General features: G+C 45.9%; 1 protein-coding gene across 2 annotated transcripts in view; it reads left to right on the top strand.

The window, feature by feature from the left end:
- The window catches only part of LOC142592644 (putative sodium-dependent multivitamin transporter), a 117237-nt gene extending 107083 nt beyond the window's left edge, over positions 1–10154 (top strand). The window contains exons 12-16 of one of the 2 annotated variants that reach the window (XM_075704203.1): positions 583–669; positions 1925–2145; positions 3527–3630; positions 5805–5899; positions 9881–10154. In XM_075704203.1, coding sequence (XP_075560318.1) covers positions 583–669; positions 1925–2145; positions 3527–3630; positions 5805–5899; positions 9881–10009 — 636 coding nt within the window. In that variant the 3' untranslated portion in view covers positions 10010–10154. Of the gene's footprint in view, positions 1–582; positions 670–1924; positions 2146–3526; positions 3631–5801; positions 5900–9880 lie in introns of both variants that reach the window. The other variant, XM_075704201.1, reaches the window with a different exon arrangement.
- Positions 10155–17327: the final 7173 nt, after the last annotated feature.

The raw sequence follows: 17327 nt of genomic DNA, 5'->3' as shown, positions 1-17327 counted from the left end.
CTCATATACATAGGCACTCACCACTTCTCTTATCATCATCACCCATAACAGTACTTTCACTTCCCTTCCCTCTTCTCCAGTGCAGAGTAGCAGACTAGAGCGCACTAGCTCAGGTCTACCTCTTGGTCTTTCCTGTGAATAAATTCTATTCTGTATTATTGCTGCCCATAACTGCCCAGTTTCGTTAGTCATTAGGGCACAAGCTCACCCATTGAATAGTTTCCATCCTGATGCTCACCACCACCAGGCTTGAGTGCGTAGTATCATTTTGCATCAGTCAGATTGGCTGGGCATGCTCCAGACACCTACGGCATCCTTGAAGCTAGTTGGACCAGCCTAATAGATGATTGTTGGCAATGCATGAGCTTGACAGAATCTTACCGAGCATAAGTCAGTGATGCACGAGGAATAGCCTTGATGAAGAGAAATAGTTGCATGAGCCAGACAGTTCTTTCCTCTGTAATGAATTGTGTAATCACTCTGAATGCAATAAAAATTGCTCCTTGGAAGCTGTTCGTAGAAGTTTGCTTTCACGATGACAATGTCAGTAGCTTATTACTGTATTCTACACCGAATAAACAGATCATCATGGCATTCTACAGCGGCGCATCTGGGCCATTTGCTGGCATGATCACGGTGGCCCTTTGCCTTCCATGGACCAATACTAAGGTAAGCGCGTATGAATCCTACAACTTCTTATAATGAAAACAACGCAACACGCCAAGGCAGGCAAAAGGAAAGGGCGTCCTTTGTTGGGCGTGGTTTTCGTTGTAAGAAGCACGCACCAACTAGCCCAACAACAAGTGGTATTAAGATATATAGCCCCACAACTGCTGCACTTAACAGCAGAGACAACACATGCTGCCATCGTAAGTGCCTATCGGCAAGAAATGACGCTCAAGGTGATGAGAGGGTTCGACATGTGCTTAGACGTAGAAAACTTTAACTTGTTCCGATTGAAGTGGAAATGCTGCACGGAACTGTAATTCGAAGACCGCTGCTCATCAGCAGGGCTAGCGACGTCGTGCGATGAAAAATTTACGAATGTCATTACTGTAGTGCCAATTCCGCCTTGGACGAATGCCTTGTTAAAATAAAAGTTCACTCCACATCCTAGTGCAAAATGCTGCAAAAGTATAATGTTCACCAACACACTTTAATGAGTAGGCGTTTCATATACATTCCAAACGTGTTCCTTTTCAGTGTAAACTGCGCTCGCTTGAACACGATTTACACTTCATTGACAATGTTGAATTTCAAGTGAACCAACAAGGAAAGCGCAGTTTAAGTAAACGCTGCTGTTACTGTAGTCAGTAAACTAGCTAGGACTTCACTCTTGAAAAACTAGAAATATTATTGCACAGTGTGCATAGGAGAAGAGACGAGGACTTCTCCAATGCGTGCGCTAGTGCTTCCGTGATTTCCAGTGGAGTCATCTTCGCCACAGGTTATCCTTTGACAGTTCTTGGTTTTTGGTTCTAGGTCTTGGTTGCCTCGCCCGATCTATAGATTTCGCTGCAATGTGAAGATTTCGCCAGTGGAAGGGTACTAATTTTTTTACTTTGTTGGGTTGGTGCATCGTCACAGATGAAAACTAGTTTCCTTAAGACGAAGACGAATAGAAAAGAGAATGTAGTAAGTGTCCAAGTACAGTTTACGCAAGCCGTAGTAGTCATAAGCAGTGGGGAAGTTTAAGCAGCTATGGGTTTTTTTATGGGCGAGAAAACAACCGCAAAAAGATTTTGTTTCCATATACACATGTACAACCAGGAATATATGCATGTATGTGTGTATTTTTACGTACAGTCAGTAAAGCTTCGTTCTATGCTCAACAAGAGAATAATATAGCCGGTAAACCCAACAACGATGTTGCCTCATAAAAGAATAAATGAACGACCCCGTTTTCATTAATTCTTCCTCGCAGGGCACCGCAGTAGCTTCATCCATTGTATTCGCTCTTGAACTATACCAGACTGTGGGAAGAACGCTGTCTGGGCTCGAACCACCAAGGATGAACACTACCCTGCTACGTTGCAGAGATAATGTTACTGCAAGCTGTATTTCTAACGACCTTGCTGACCTATCTCGCCATTCGGCGCCGACAAACAATCTCACATGCGTTCACCAAGGAACGTCTGCTTTCAGGTTTGTATGTTGAGTCCATGAAAGTGATATAAATCAATCAATGAATAGTGTTTATTAAAAAAAAACTGCATTCATAGTACATATATCAAATGGATACAATTTCTGGAAAGCACCCAAAATTAAAATCTGTAGGGCGTTCTTTCATAACATAAACATATCAAGGGCATTCTTACAGATTAAATTACATCAAATTTTCTCTAAGCACAGGAATGAGCAGACATTACGAAAAAGGACAACTTTGTCATTAATGTTAGGGCAGTGCACGTCGCTGTCTCCACAGCATTCCCAAAGCTCAAATGGCCGCGCACGCACAGTTTTTGCAAAAATTTTACAGGCCAAAGTGCACCATCTAGCCAAGCCCTGGCGACCCTGTGGAAATCTTGTCAGTACAGTCGCGCGCAGCAGAGGTCGCCACTAAGGCGATTACAGGGATGTTTGGCGTTGTGAGCTTCGACTTATGGGCAATCCTACACGGCCGCCCTACACGGCACCCCTACAGTCTGGCCAGGCGGCAGATTTGATCACTCGCGAAGTGGCTACGAAAGTTTCGGTCAGACTGAGCACGTTAGCTACGTTCAGGAGCTAAAACGCATGGGAGCTGAATGGACTTCACTTGTGCGTAAAAGGAATTGCTCCTTGTTCAAGGAAAAGGAGTTCAAAAAAGCTTTCTGTACACTGCACGCCGTGGGAAATGTGCGCAGATTTCGGTTTCGGCCTCACTGAGGTAAAACAGTATCGGCATTTATATTGGAACGGCTAGACCCCCCCTTTCTTTGGTGGCTTATGCCGCCAAATTATGTGGTGTTAAACGTACACGCAATCCCATGAATATGATAGATCCAATTAAGGGTACTTCTGAAGGAAGTACTGATGACGGCTAGGGCTGCGATCTTGCTGAACTCATAAAGAACCCATTAAGACGCCGGTTTTGGGTGAAAACGAGTGCAGTTTCAATTAGTTTGGCCCGTTTTAAATCTGATTGCATTCTCTTTACTCGCAGTTTCCGCAGTGGCCATATTGGAAACGCATAGCGCAGTGGTCACTAGTTAATATGGAAAAAGCGAAATAGTAAGCAGGAGGGCGAAGCGCGCGTGCAAGTACTTTATGCGACGTGTTTTGGTTATTTTATCACACACTGAATTCTACGTTCCTACTTTGAGTCATTACACTAAGCTGTCACTGGATTACCCACTTAGGTGCGTTGTCCTACCACTGTATGTTGTGTTATTTCTCCGCTTGCCGGGGTGCTGCGAAAGACTAGTTTAGAGTTCGCGTCGAACCTCGTATGCACAATAGAAGCCAGGCAGAGCTCCGCTGTACTGGCATTCGTGGCGCTCAACCGGGCGCGAACAATTTTGTTTCTTTCTCTCTGGGATTGCAGGATGACCGAGGTGTTCCTTCTGTACCGTCTTTCCTCGTGTTGGAGTTCCTTCATCGCCATGCTGATGACGGTGTCATTAAGCCTCGCTCTAAGCCTGTTTCTGGGTAAGCATCGGGCCGATTAGATTTTTTCTATTGCTTTCTGCGCACGTTTTGTCAATACTACGCATGCCATTCCTAGGCCAGAAATATGCGCATGCCCGACTCCAGGAATTCGACCACGCACTTGAAGTTTACAATTGTGAAAACAATTTCTAGAATTGCCTGTCGTTCATTTACTCCGAAATAGTTTCGCGAGACGATAACTTCAACTTGCTATCATATGCCAAAAGCGTAAAGACGACCTCTTCTGTATTGTGCGTTTACAAATATCTTCGATGTATACTTGCGAAACCTCTACAAGGATTCAGATTTGAACTCAAGGTTTAATCTGATGCAATAATTTATGCACTACGCCACTTTTATTTACGTGTCAACCTTTATGTTATGCAAGCCGCCATTTGTATTCGTGGCAAAGCACGTGATGATTATAGATCACTGATAGTATAATTACAACACAACGTATGATGTTATTCTGGAAGCACTGTTCTACTCAGCACACTGTCGAACCCTTTTCGTTTTTTTGCTTGTTTGAGCAAGCGCAATTCTTTAGACATAGCAAATGGAATAGGCTAGAAATTTGTTTAGGAGTGTTATCCGCACTAAGATGATATTGGCGTGCCCTTTACCACAACCCGTAAATGAAATAGTTTGAATCAATACCTATAAGATGTAGCGTATCTTCGTAAGTTCATCGTAATGCAAAGAAACCACAAAATGGAACAGTATTGTGCAGAAACTTTAGCACCACAGAAAAACAGAACACCATGATAAGCCTAACTTATATAAAACAATATACACGTCCTAATTTATATCGCATTCCAGCTTCATCACTGCAAAAAAAATGACGAACCTTTCTTTTGTTTTTTTTTCCTTTTTAACACAGGCGTCTCTAAAGACGTCTGCAACATGCTTAGACATATGAAAACAACAATGAATAATAATTCGTCGGAGGTTTGAAGGAGACTACGGATATAAAAAAGAACAAATCGTTGAGTAGTACCGGTAAATATAATTATCTACGTTTACATTTTATCCACGAAGTTAAGATACCAATCGCTGCAAACCACGGAGCTCTAACGGGAACAAATCCAGGTTCCACGAAGATTTGAAGACAATGAAAACCTTCGCAGAAACCATTGCCAATAGTTGTCAATGCAAGTGCAGAGCCCGAACGAGCGAGCGAGCATAATGAACCAGCATATTTGGAGAACACTTCGCTCAATCAAAATGTTCTCAAGTATGCGAGGTGGATGACCCAGCAATTACGATAGACGAAATGTTCGCATTTGAACCTACGCTTATAGGCTTTCCAATGTGAATGTTCCGGTATGTCATTCATGCAAGTAATTAATTACAATGCACTGATTGTCTCTCACTCTATATCTTTATCCGTATTTTCCTGCTCTCTTGTAAAAGTTATACCAACGCTGCGAAAACATAACCAGGAATGCCTCATTTATTCCCCACCATCTGTATCGCTGTTACTGTGACTAACTACAGTGCTGTATGGAGGCTCTGTGCACATTATGCTGGTCGTTTAATTATGTAACCATTGTTAGCAGCTTATTTAGGTAGGCTAAGAACAGCCTCCCCGATCTATTTTTAGGTAGGTCTCTTCTTCTACGTCATCCCGTTCCAAATTCTGACTTCAATCTTTCCAATCTCATCACTCTAATTTTCTGTCGCTTTCTACAGCGTGTTATTTTGTCTTGGCGCCAATTCTGCTACGTAATATACGCGTTGGCGGAACGTATTACGTCACAGCACAACACTGCTTCCTTCTAAATTTAAACAGGATGTTATCCATGTGCATTTGCTGCCCAGTAAAACAGTTATTTATACGTAAAAAATGGTCACTGAAACACTCTATTGTTTCATATCTTTCCCACAAATGAGCCTTTTCCGTGGTTCAATGGTCAAATTTGTCGTTGTGAATATATATGTAGGATTCGATATTTTGTTATGTAGCAATTAGTGCTGTCAGTGGTGCAGTGAACGATGAAAAAAGGAGGCGTTTCCGGAGCCCATTTAATTTAACAGTTCCCATAATTGTGGCTGCTAGGTAGGCACTAAGGAACATGTATGAACGCCGCGACCTCTTTCTTCCAAGTGATCAGTGTCTACAATATTCGGTCATTCATCCGCGTATGTAATTTCTCACGTTTTTCCCCAAGCAGGCAGTAGGGAAGACCTTCGAAGAAGCCTGCGTTTCTCGAGTCCCCCCTTCCTAAGCCTGTGGGCTCGACTGGGCTTCCTGCATGGGGATGTGGAGGTGAGTTAGCATTTAGAGGCACTGGAACACCTTGAGTTGAGGAGCCACTCATCTGCCTTAAGAGGAAGCTTTAGCTCGAGTGCTCCTATCTAAATACATGTAAAAGGAGAATTCGCTTTTCTCGGCAACCACTGCACCAAATTTGACGAGGTTTGTTGCATTTAAAAGAAAAACTTAAAATCTAGTGACTGTTGGTTTCGAATTTTTGAGTTAGATTGTCAATTTTTTGTTAAAAATTGGCAAAAATCGAAAATTTTCAAAAACGAAACTATCAAGTTTACAACTCTGTAACTTAACTACTAAAAATGATAATACAATTCTATGAATTGCACCTAATAGTACATCTAAAGCGGACAAAATTGATATGTTACACATGAATATAAAAAAATTTAATAATAGAGAAATACAACTTTTGCAAAACCGTTGTAACCAACGTAACAAATTCACGTAAGATGTAAAATGACATATTGAATTTGTCCGCTTTGAATGATCAAATAGATGCCGTTTACAGAACCGCGATATCAGTTTTTGATGCAGAGCTATGAATTTATAAACTTCGTTCTTCTATTTTTTTCGGACGGTCAAATATTTGAAAATCGTTTTAAGAAAATTTAAGCCCTAAATCGAAATTCCGCTTCCAACAGTCACTAGAATTTAACTTTCTCTTTCAAATGCAACAAATTTCATCAAAATCGGTCCAGGGGTTATATCATAAAAACGTTTTTGCGTTTTACATGTATTTGAATAGGCCGCGTCGGAGTTGGGCCCGAGCTAAAGCTTCCTCTTAAACGCTTTCTTTTATCAAGGGTATTGTCACGTGGTAGTGATGGCAAAGAAGGCAGCATAACTGTGTGTGACGAAACGCATTTTATTGGTCGAACCTGTGCCCGCCATAGTAAGTTCAAAGAGCAGCGATAGCGGCGAACACAGTCGGCGATCGTCGAAAGTCTGACCAGTTGGTCAAGCGCCTCGAAATCGTTTAAGGGGAAGCTTTAGCTCGGGCCCAACTCCGACGCGGCCTATTCAAATACATGTAAAACGCAAAAACGTTTTTCTGAGATAACCCCCTACCGATTTTAATGAAATTTGTTGCATTTGAGAGAGACAGATAAATTCTAGTGACTGTCGTAAGCAGAATTTCGATTGAAGGCATAAATTTTGTTGCAAGACTTTTCAAAAATGCAAAAGTTTGAAAAAAAATAGAAGCACGAAGTTTACGAATTCATAGCTCTGCATTCAAAACAGATATCGTGGTTCTGTAAATGGAATCCATTAGATCATTGAAAGCGGACAAATTCGGTACTTCATTTTACATCTTACGTGTGTTTGTTACGTTGTTTACAAGGGTTCTCCAAAGGCTGTATTTCCATATGAAAACATTTTCTGAGATTCATGTGTAAGATATCAATTTTTTCCGCTTTAGATGTTCTATTAGATGAAATTCCCAGAATTGCCTTATCCTATTTTGTTGCTGAGTTAGAGTTGTAAACTTGATAGTTTCGTTTTTCGAAAACTTTCAATTTCTGCCAATTTAAAATAAGAGCATTACAACCTAAATCAAAAATTCAAAACCAACAGTCGCTATATTTTATGTTTTTCTTCTAAATGCAACAAAATTCATCAAATTTGGTGCAGTGGTTACCGAGAAAAATGAATTCTCCTTTTACATGTATTCAGATAGGAGCGCCCGAGCATAAGGTTCCTCTCACCCGCCGTGGTTTCTCAGTGCCTAGGCTGTTGGGCTGCTGAGCACGAGGTCGCGGGATCGAATCCCGGCCGCGGTGGCCGCATTTCGATGGGGGCGAAATGCGAAAACACCCGTGCACTTCGATTTAGGCGCACGTTAAAGAACGCCAGGTGGTCGAAATTTCCGGAGTCCTCCACTACGGCGTGCCTCATAATCAGAAAGTGGTTTTGGCACGTAAAACACCATAATTAAATTTTTAATTAAAGCTTCCTCTTAATGGCCCACGCTAGCGGTCGCGTCCGTCAGTGCGCTGGAACCGGGCTAACTGTGGCCCCTCCTCCGCGCAGCGGCGCAACCTCCTCCACTCCTTAGCAACGGGCGCGTCGGTTGGGGGCGCAGCTGCGCATAGAAACCGTGACGTCACACAAAAGAGGTATAACGAGCTCATCCGTGTCGGCGCTGGAAGATGCACCACCGCTTGACACCGCGCAGACGTGTCGTTGCAGTCGAGTGTGTGAGTCGCATGCATCCGAAGCGGCCCAGTGATTCCGCGCCAAGCGGTTCGGGGAAGCGGCGGCGGACGCCGGATTTCCTCAACACCAAACGCCAGAAGAACAAGGAGCGAGTGCGCATGCGACGATTGAGCATGTCAGCAGATGCGAAAGCAAGGGAGACAGAACCGTAACGCCAAGAGCGACTGATTAGATCGCCGGGTACCAAAGGCTGGGAAGTAGAATGAAAGCGGCACAGCAACAAGCGATATCGCCGAACACCAAAGCGAATGAATTGGAGCGCAGACGGCAGCAGCGACTGGCCATGTCACCGAACAGCAAAGCCAGGGAAGCGGAGTGCAGATGGCAGTAGCGTCTGGCTATGTCACCAAACAGCACAGCCAGGGAGGCAGAACGAAAGCGGCTGCAGTTGTCGCAACCAGGCCCATCAAGAAGCGCGTCTAGCAAAAGTCGTCATGGACGTTGATCCAAACAAGCACAAGGGCTTCACTGGACACGAGCGACAAAATGATGTCCTCCCAAAACACAACTTCGAAGCAATCGATGAATTTGATATGGCATGCACAGAGAAGTAACAGGCTACTGCGATGAATGCATGAACGTGACCGTGAATAAAGACACATAGAATGTATAGAGAGTCCCTCGTTTACTACATGCACCTTTGGGTAATTCAAAGGGATATCGGCGAACACTGGCCATTGCACTGGGGCGCCATGTACAATATGGTATATGCAGTGGGCTGACCACAAGGCTTTCGCTAAGCACACTTTAGAATTTCCAAAGTCTCTTCGGTAATTTTTTTACATCAGTCAACGAAGGTTCCAGTGTAAGCGCTCCTGCTCGCGTGTCTTGAAAAAAGTTCCGCACCATTCGCGTCGTGCATACATGAAAGGTTACAGAAGTTTCGGCGACAACAGACAGCGGATAGAACCATCGATAACATTCGAGAAACTCCCTATACATGCATGCGTGTCTTGCGCTTAGCCATTACATTTGTTAGGTGGTGAAACGTTGCCACCCGATAAAGATAAACAAGTACACATGTCAGTATGGACGAATGACGGAGCTGACGGGTTGTTGGATGCGATGCTACACCCGTCGGCATTTCGGTCAGTCGCTACTATAGATTAGCGAATTAAGTAATCAACCAGTCAACCACTCAAAGAAGGAATCAACTGATGGTTATGTAGATTTTTATTACCCTAAATACCATAATTTTAATCGAGAAAAAAGCACGGCATATGTATACCCTCCTGGCGAAGTTGAAGAGAGTAATGCCTCTTAATATGTTAGAGGTCTTTTCAATCGTATTAGGTGCATCAAGCGTTCCCACCAATGAATTTCTTCATACAGCAAACTATTGTGACAAGCAAATGAGCACAGTCCCACAGGCGTACAGAATAGAATCGTAGGAGGGATTTAAGAGAACGATCCAGACTTAAAGATACACTAGCAGTAGACGACAGAAATGTGCTAGTATTCATCGGGCAGTTAAGATACAGCTTTGCTGCCAAGAAGTGTCGGGCGCTATAAAGCAGAGTAGTGCAAGGGGCGCTCACTGTGCATTAGTAAATTTGCCCTTGTCATGCGCCCGTTTTCCTCAATAACGCATGATGCCTCATTACGCATGATACCAAGGTCAACTGAATAATCGTGAGCCGTCGTCTTCTGTTAAGAGTGCACCACCAGCCTCTTTTGACTTAGTTACACGTCTTTCAATATAAGAAGGCCAACTTGGCATATGCCTATCCTGACCCTTTTTTTCTCTGTCTGTCGTTGCAGGAGCACAACGAGGGCGATACAAAATCTGATGAAGAGTGTGCTGAAGGGCAACTAGCTACAACGGTGCCACTCGGAAAAGTATCTCATGATCATCCTTTCTACGTAGGTGCTAACGACCTGCTGAGCTAGAAACTTGAGTTATAACGTCAAAGAGCGGATCAGCGAGACTTTTGGCGCTCAGTGTGAGCAAGTGTGTCGTGTTTGATGAGACCCGCTGGTGGACGTGTCAGGTTGAATTGTTTGGCGACATAAAGTGACTGTTCCTTTTGCGCAAGGATCAAGTAATCAGCTTGCCAGCCTTGATACATCGGGTGTAGGAGTGGCGCAGCATGAAATCCTGCTAGTTTAAATGCTTTTACAGGCGCACTAGGTTCATAGGAAATTCGATTCGTTGCACTCATTGGAAGAGGAACATGATAGTGTAGACTCAGTGCTAAGTCCTTGTACTTTGGATAGGCTTTTTGCAAACATTGAAGCAGAGCTGTTCATTGTTTGTTGACAATCACGAAGGTACAGCGCCTACGGAGATGACAGATGGAGGCTCATACGATGACAGAGGCACTCTAGGCGCTCTTTCTACGGTCCCACTCTCTTAATATTCAGCTCCGCAGTTTTTGTTACAATGACCGAACTTATGCCTAGAAAAAATGTGAAAGTTTAAAAGCAGGGACAGTTGGGCGTGTTGCTGTGGCAACATAACTATACGAGCGAAATATAATTGGTAATAAGTTGGTGTGGTAGCATCACCAAAGTGTGAAGGTGTTGTACAAAATTGCTTTGAGGCCCATGACAAAAAACTTTTTGAGTGCCAACACTTCACACAGACTGAGCCACCACACCTCCCGCTTTATAAAATCACAATTTGAGATATACAACATTGTATAAAGCACATGTAATTTAGTTCATTGGGCCACGAATATTTGGTTCTCGCTCGAAAAAGTGACTGCAAGACGCTCCTTTTTTTTCGAATTGGCTTTACTTCCACGCTGCAGCGTCACTATCACGTCACCAAATACAACGTTGTTTATTTTATCTTGCTTGTTCTGGCACATGAAATAATGTAAAACCTTTCTTATCTAACGAATTTGTTCTTCATAAACAAATGGTAGACCGGATGCGAGCAGGAGATGTAAAAATGCTTGAGGTCACGACCTCCTACTGCAGAATTTTCCAAGCAGCGGCGTCAGCCGGCATTGGTTGTTGGATTTCTTCTTCATTATTGAGCCTCTTATAATGGTAAAAGTAACATCTTTCCAATCACAATTTCTCTACTAGCGCCCCTTTAAGGGCGCATAAATTTAGTACTCTATAGCCACAAAGGAGGTGACAACCGATCTGGAGGATGGACAGTAGGCTCGCGCAACGATTGGAAGCCAAGCAGGCACTGCTCCCGAAATGGAGGGCTCAGTGCCATAACAGAAGAATACGTAAGAAAATTTCCCATATAAACAAGATGATAGAGGCTCATTGCAAGGTGCTATGCACGCAGTGATGGGACGATCTGTGCGACTCAGTGGAGGGCTAGCTCAAGAATGGTGAAAGCTGGAGTCTCCTCAGGCGCCTACTGCACGATGGCAACACCAAGTCCAATCAGAAGAGCTTTGGCCAAAGCTGGCCATTTAGCCACCGACTCGACTCCAGATGAGGCGGTCAACGAGCAGCTCAAAGACAAGTACCTGACAGCCACGGACGATCCGGTGCCTCCCCCGCCCCCCGTTTCCCGGGTACGAAGGATGGGACGTGACATCTATGGGCGAAGATTTTACCATGGCTGAGGTCAAGCAGGCTCTCGCATCCCTCAACGGCAGATCTGCCCCTGGGCCCGACGGGCTCACCAATAATATCCTCACGCATCTCGACGACGACTCAATCGAGTTCCTTACACACAGGATGAATGAAATCTGGTGCAGCGGCCTCATTCCCAAGAGCTGGAAAGCAGCCTATACAGTACTTATACCTAAACCAGGTAAGGCGCCGAGCATCGACAATCTAAGGCACATCTCCCTGACGTCGTGTGTTGGGAAGATGGCCGAGCACGCCGTGCTTAGTGGCCTCACTGACCACGTCGAGTCTAACGAAGAGTATTGGCGCCGAGGAGTTACGGAGTCGCCATCTGTCGAAATCCCCTCCCTTGCGTACTATTATGGATCACGCGGAACGCTCCTCAGAGGTTTCGCTTACGGCGCTCAATTAAAATGCCACACGGCAGCCCTCCTGGACATGTATGTAGGTACTCTCAAAACCAGGGAAGTTTTTGACTTTCGATGTAATAATCTTGGGCCAACTGACAGCACAGAATCGTTTACAGACGCTATCTCTTTACCGAATACGTAGAGTGAACGCCACTGCGCGCGGTCGCCGAGATGGAGTCTCCCGAACTGGCTTCTTGTGTGAAAGGTAGTCAAATGCTGAGAGTAAACCATGTGAAATATCTTCTCATAGTGCGCTGTCTGTATAATCAAACGGGGCATAACACAATGGAGCCTCAATCCAGCGATCGCACGGGTTCGCAGCGACCGACTGCGCGTCTGCATGCACATGTCCGCGCACAATGTTTCGCTTTCGCTGCGAGCGCGTTTTCGCACAATGCCGTGAGCTATAGGCCGCAGCATATGAGCATTTGACAGTATACTAGCAACCATTGTTGCGTGGACGCTATCAGAACTGTTCAAAAAGAATTCCGTTATAGAGACTTCGACGCCTAGCTACGGCGACTACGATGTGCCGTCGCGACGATTCAATATTTTTTTGTCTTCTAAATTCCCGGACGTTTCAATAATATTTATCAAGTTGCGTCGCACTGTATGTTTATCGGGCTTCTCAGCGTGCGGCTTTCCCCTGCTTCTTTTTTGTAATCCAGTGCATTAATTCACAAGACAAACATAACCATAGGCCGTGCCTTTTTTTAATGTGCGTCTTACCGCTCCATTTCCGTTCCAGTGAACTTGCCACTATCTAGCATCAACAAGTTCGTAGACCAAATCGTCATGACATTAGCGGGGCAGCGGGCGCGGGCGGGCGTCTCAGCGCGCGCTTTCTGCTGCTCACCGAACATTGCAGTCCCGGCGCCGTATAGCAGAAATCTTCCTCGCGTCTGTGCTTGCTGCATACCCGAGTTGTAGCCGATGGCTGTCTTCCGGTTCTGAGTTTCGGCAGCAAAGCTTCACGCAGGTCCTTGTCCTGCGGCTACGTGTGAATAAAACTGACACCGGGCTCAGCTGCGTACAGTCGCGATCAATTTGAACGTGATCGCTCGAGCGGCGGCCGAAACTAGGAGCAGCGCCACGTTACGTCATAACCGTCATTCGAGAAGGAAACGTCACATAGCTTCCCTCTCTCTCTTTTGCTGTTCCCTGATCGACTGTCACTCCCATCTAGCAACTTGCAGCTTTTCGTTATTTTTTATGCCCCAAGAAATAGGCAACGGTACACTGCGCGTGTCGTGTTTTGCACAGAGGCGTCATTGTTAGCCAAGATATGCGTGAGGCAGCGACGCACACACATCATTGCCATGAAACGGAAACAAACACAAAAATGTGGTGAGTTTATCATGGGGGTGACGGGTGCAGCCTGGAAGAGCATAAAAGGGCAAGAAGGCAGCGCAGCCTTTCGCAGTTCCGAAATCGGCCGCTGTGCTGCTTGGAAGGCCCGCCGGTCGATGCTCGCGCGATCACCTTCAAATTGATTGTTGCTGGTCCTGTTGTCCGGTTGCTGGTCCTGGAAGCCAGCAACAGAGAACCACATTACATAATTCACCGGTAAGGGCTCCCCAGTACCGCGGCTAGACACTATCAGGGTCCTAGGAATGTTTATCAAGTCGAACGGGGCCAGTGGAGCCGCCCTCAAATGCATTTGTTCCAAGACCAACAGCGCCCTCGGCCTGATTCAAAGAATCGCCAACAGGTACCGCGGAATCAGGGAAGACAATCTGATCCGGATTATTCACGCCTTCGTGCTATGCCACCTCGCTTATTCAAGGGCTATGGACAACTGGCTCGGGTCGGAGCGAAACAAGATCAATTCCCTAAGCAGAAGAGTCTTCAAGCTTGCCCTCGGCCTTCCCCTCTGAACGCACACAAAATACCTCCTCAATTTGGGAATTCACTAAACGTTCGCAGAAATCGTTGAAGCCCAAGAGTTTTTCCAGTTTCAGACTCTCCGTACCCAGTGGTCCCATCCAAACTTGGCAAGCTGGGACGTAGCCCCACGGTCGTCAGTCCCGATGCTGTGAAGCTGCCCAACCACGCAAGATCCAAGATTTATATACACCGGGTGCCACGCTGTATGAATACCACCTACAACGAAGGACGAAGACAAGCCAGGTGTAAAGCTCTGGTCGCCAGTGCCCGCTTGAACAAGGACCGAACATGCTTCGTAGACGCTGCTTCGTACGTTCAAGAAGAAGCCTTCTCCTCAATGGTCATCGACTGTGATTCCAAAGTCCTTAGCTGCGCTACCATCCGCACTTCTAGTTCGAGCGTTGCAGAGCAGGTTGCCATTGATCTTGCATTGACGGACAGTGTACATGACACCATTTATTCAGATTCCAAGGCCCCTGTCAGGGCCTTTCATATGGCAATGGTGGCTCCCCAGGCCATACGTATCCCCGAAAGTGCTGAAGACATCAAATATCAATCTTTGGCCTGGTTTCCTGCGCAACTTGGAACCATTGAGGGTGCCTCGATCAACCCCAATGAGCAGGCGCACTCGGCTGCAAGAGGTTTGACTGACCGTGCGCTGGGTAACGCGTCCTCTCTTGGGCGACCCGAGCCTCTCTGTTCGTAGAACGACATTTGCAAACATAATTATATGCCAAGAAGGCTCCTGCCTTTGCCGCCCTCCTTGCTGTGCAGGGCCCAGGCAGTCACTCTCGGACTTCTGCAAACAAGCAGATACCCGAACCCCGCGGCGCTGCACACAATGTACCCCGAACGGTTCCCAAGCCCGGACTGCCCTCTGTGTGGTGATTATGCGGACTTAGAGCAGGTCCTGTGGGGTGCGCCTCTGCCAGCACTCTTTCAATCAAGAGGAAATGATGAAGCTCATTGGCGCCCAAGACCAGACTCCTCAAATCCTGGCATTCCAGAGGGCTCACGACAGGGCCGTCAGGTTTCACCTGATGGTCCCCGAGTGGGCCTAGCCAGGTGAGTTTGAGTTTGCTCGCGTTATTGTGGACCAAATGAAGTTGTTTCGCTCACTCACACTCTAGTATTGCGATCAGCAGAGGTTGTGGTGCCTTGGGAAGTGACCACTCATAAAGGGTACACGCTAAGGAAGGAACAGTGATTAAGTTAACCTACTAAGTAGTACCAGCCACGGACGCGCCTAACACTGAGCTAGTGCCCTGCTTACAGGTCTTATATTTCGTATGGCGTTTCACGCCGGTGGCAGTGTACGTGCGCTTATTTCCTATGCAGCAACAGATAATACTGCAGCCGGCAAGGAGCATGTTTTTGAAATGTTGCCAGTTTCTGTGGTGAAAGCCAGCTGTTGTCTAAATAAGTGAGTTATCGGCTGTAGGAATAGAGCTCATGATATACTCGGCCTTTCGTTTCCTAGCGCTCCAGAACGCTCAAAGCGCGCGTTAGATTCGTCTGATGGAAACTCAGCACGCTGCACACATTCGGCTTGTTCATTTCGAGCGCCGCGTTTGTGCTCACAGCGCTCGGTGGCACTCTTATCTTTGACCTGGGAGCGCGTGGCCAAGATCTGATGTAGTTGTGGTCAAGTGACTGCTGCAGCTTCCGCTTTTGGTGTGACGTCTGCTGCGGTGGTGCCTTGTTTGTTGACACAGACGATGCACTAACGTGTTTGCTCTTCTGGCCTCCAATTGATCTGGCGAGCAGATGCACGTTTGACTCGGTCGTGTCTTCTCTGGCGCCGACTGTTCCACAACGTAGCAATCCAAGTGACAGTGCAGCAGGCTCCTAGCCGAATGTAGCCCGAAAATGTCCGCGTATTTGGTTCGCTTCCCACATAAAAGACACTGCACAATTCGGATCACAAATAAATGACCTTTGTATGCGCACACGCAGCCTCTCACTGACCCTGGACGTTGTATTCCTGTATAGAAGTACACCACATGTAGATGGCGTTTGCGCAGCTGCAACTGCGTTTTCAGAGTGGTTGCTCAAGAAACTCATTACTTCGCAAACACCTCAAACACTAGTAAATTTGCTATTAGAGCTAAATCTCCTTGAATACACAATTTACCGCGAAAAGCACATCGGACAAACGGCTACCTCTTTTAGGCTACGCTTCATTAAGACACTTCACATGTAAAATCTGTACCGCAGCTCCCCCTCTCCAGCCATGTGAATATACTAGGCTGCCCTTTGGAAAAATTTAAGGCCAGCATATTGAAATCAGAATTCTTCCCTCACTACGACAGAGAAGCTTGCGAGTTATTTCTACTTCCCAAGTTCGGGCTGACGTGTGTGCCCGACATATGTGGCGACATAGGTGCCACATATATGTGGTGCACGAGAGAATATCTTTCCGTTCTGTTTTATGTATTTACTAAAGGTTGTCTATAGGGTGTTGCAGTGAACACGTTCAAGCATTTTTAAAGGTTACCTATGGCAGATAACACAATTCTAGATCATGAACTGGTCTACTCAAAGACACATCACTAATTACTCCATGGCCCACATTGCCATTTACAAATTCTAACAGTGGAATTCGGAAGGCGAATCCACTTGGAATGAATTCTCAGGCTAGCACGGGTGCTGAGTTAATAATTCACCTGGGAGCGCGACTGAGGCCTGATGTAGTTGTGGTCACGTGACTGCTGCAGCTTCCGTTTTTGGTGTGACGTCTGCTGCGTCGGTGCCTTGTTTGTTTGCGGTAACTTCAAACAAAGAACAAGAGAAACACTCTTCTGGCAGCTGCGACCCCTTGCCTGCTCTATGCTAACTTGTGACTCCTCTCCCCTGCATTCCTCTGGAGGCATCTTCCATCTCATATTTCTCACACCCATCCCTTGTCGTCATGACTGAATGTACTCGTGTCTCTACTCATACGTTACCCAAGGTAAATACACCTGGTAGCGAAGCTTCCAAAGAAGCCCATACGTTCAAATCACGGCGGCCCCACAGTGGTTGAAGGGGCTAAGCACCATGTGTGTGACGAGGGAACACTTCCGACGGAAGACAAAATACTCTGACACCATATCCGTTAAAAACTGAAGTGACGTCATTTTGTTCTCAAATGCATGAAATAGGTTCTGATAACCTGCTATTAGAGCTGCAGTTTAAGTGCACCGCCATTCGACTTGATTAACGATTCGAGCTTTCAGCGCGGAAAGCGATGCACGAGAAGGTCAGTTGTACGAGTGTCGAAATTACGTCCTTGTACAGAACACACTTTCTTTAAGCCCGATGAAAACTTTGGGTATTAAATGCTGGTCGCATCGTTGTACGCCTAGCCTGCCGAACAGCACAGCCAC

Source organism: Dermacentor variabilis, chromosome 9, assembly GCF_050947875.1.
Source record: "Dermacentor variabilis isolate Ectoservices chromosome 9, ASM5094787v1, whole genome shotgun sequence".
Taxonomy (NCBI): domain Eukaryota; kingdom Metazoa; phylum Arthropoda; class Arachnida; order Ixodida; family Ixodidae; genus Dermacentor; species Dermacentor variabilis.
Note: the sequence above shows the minus strand (reverse complement) of the source record. Positions and strands in the feature narration are given on the sequence as shown.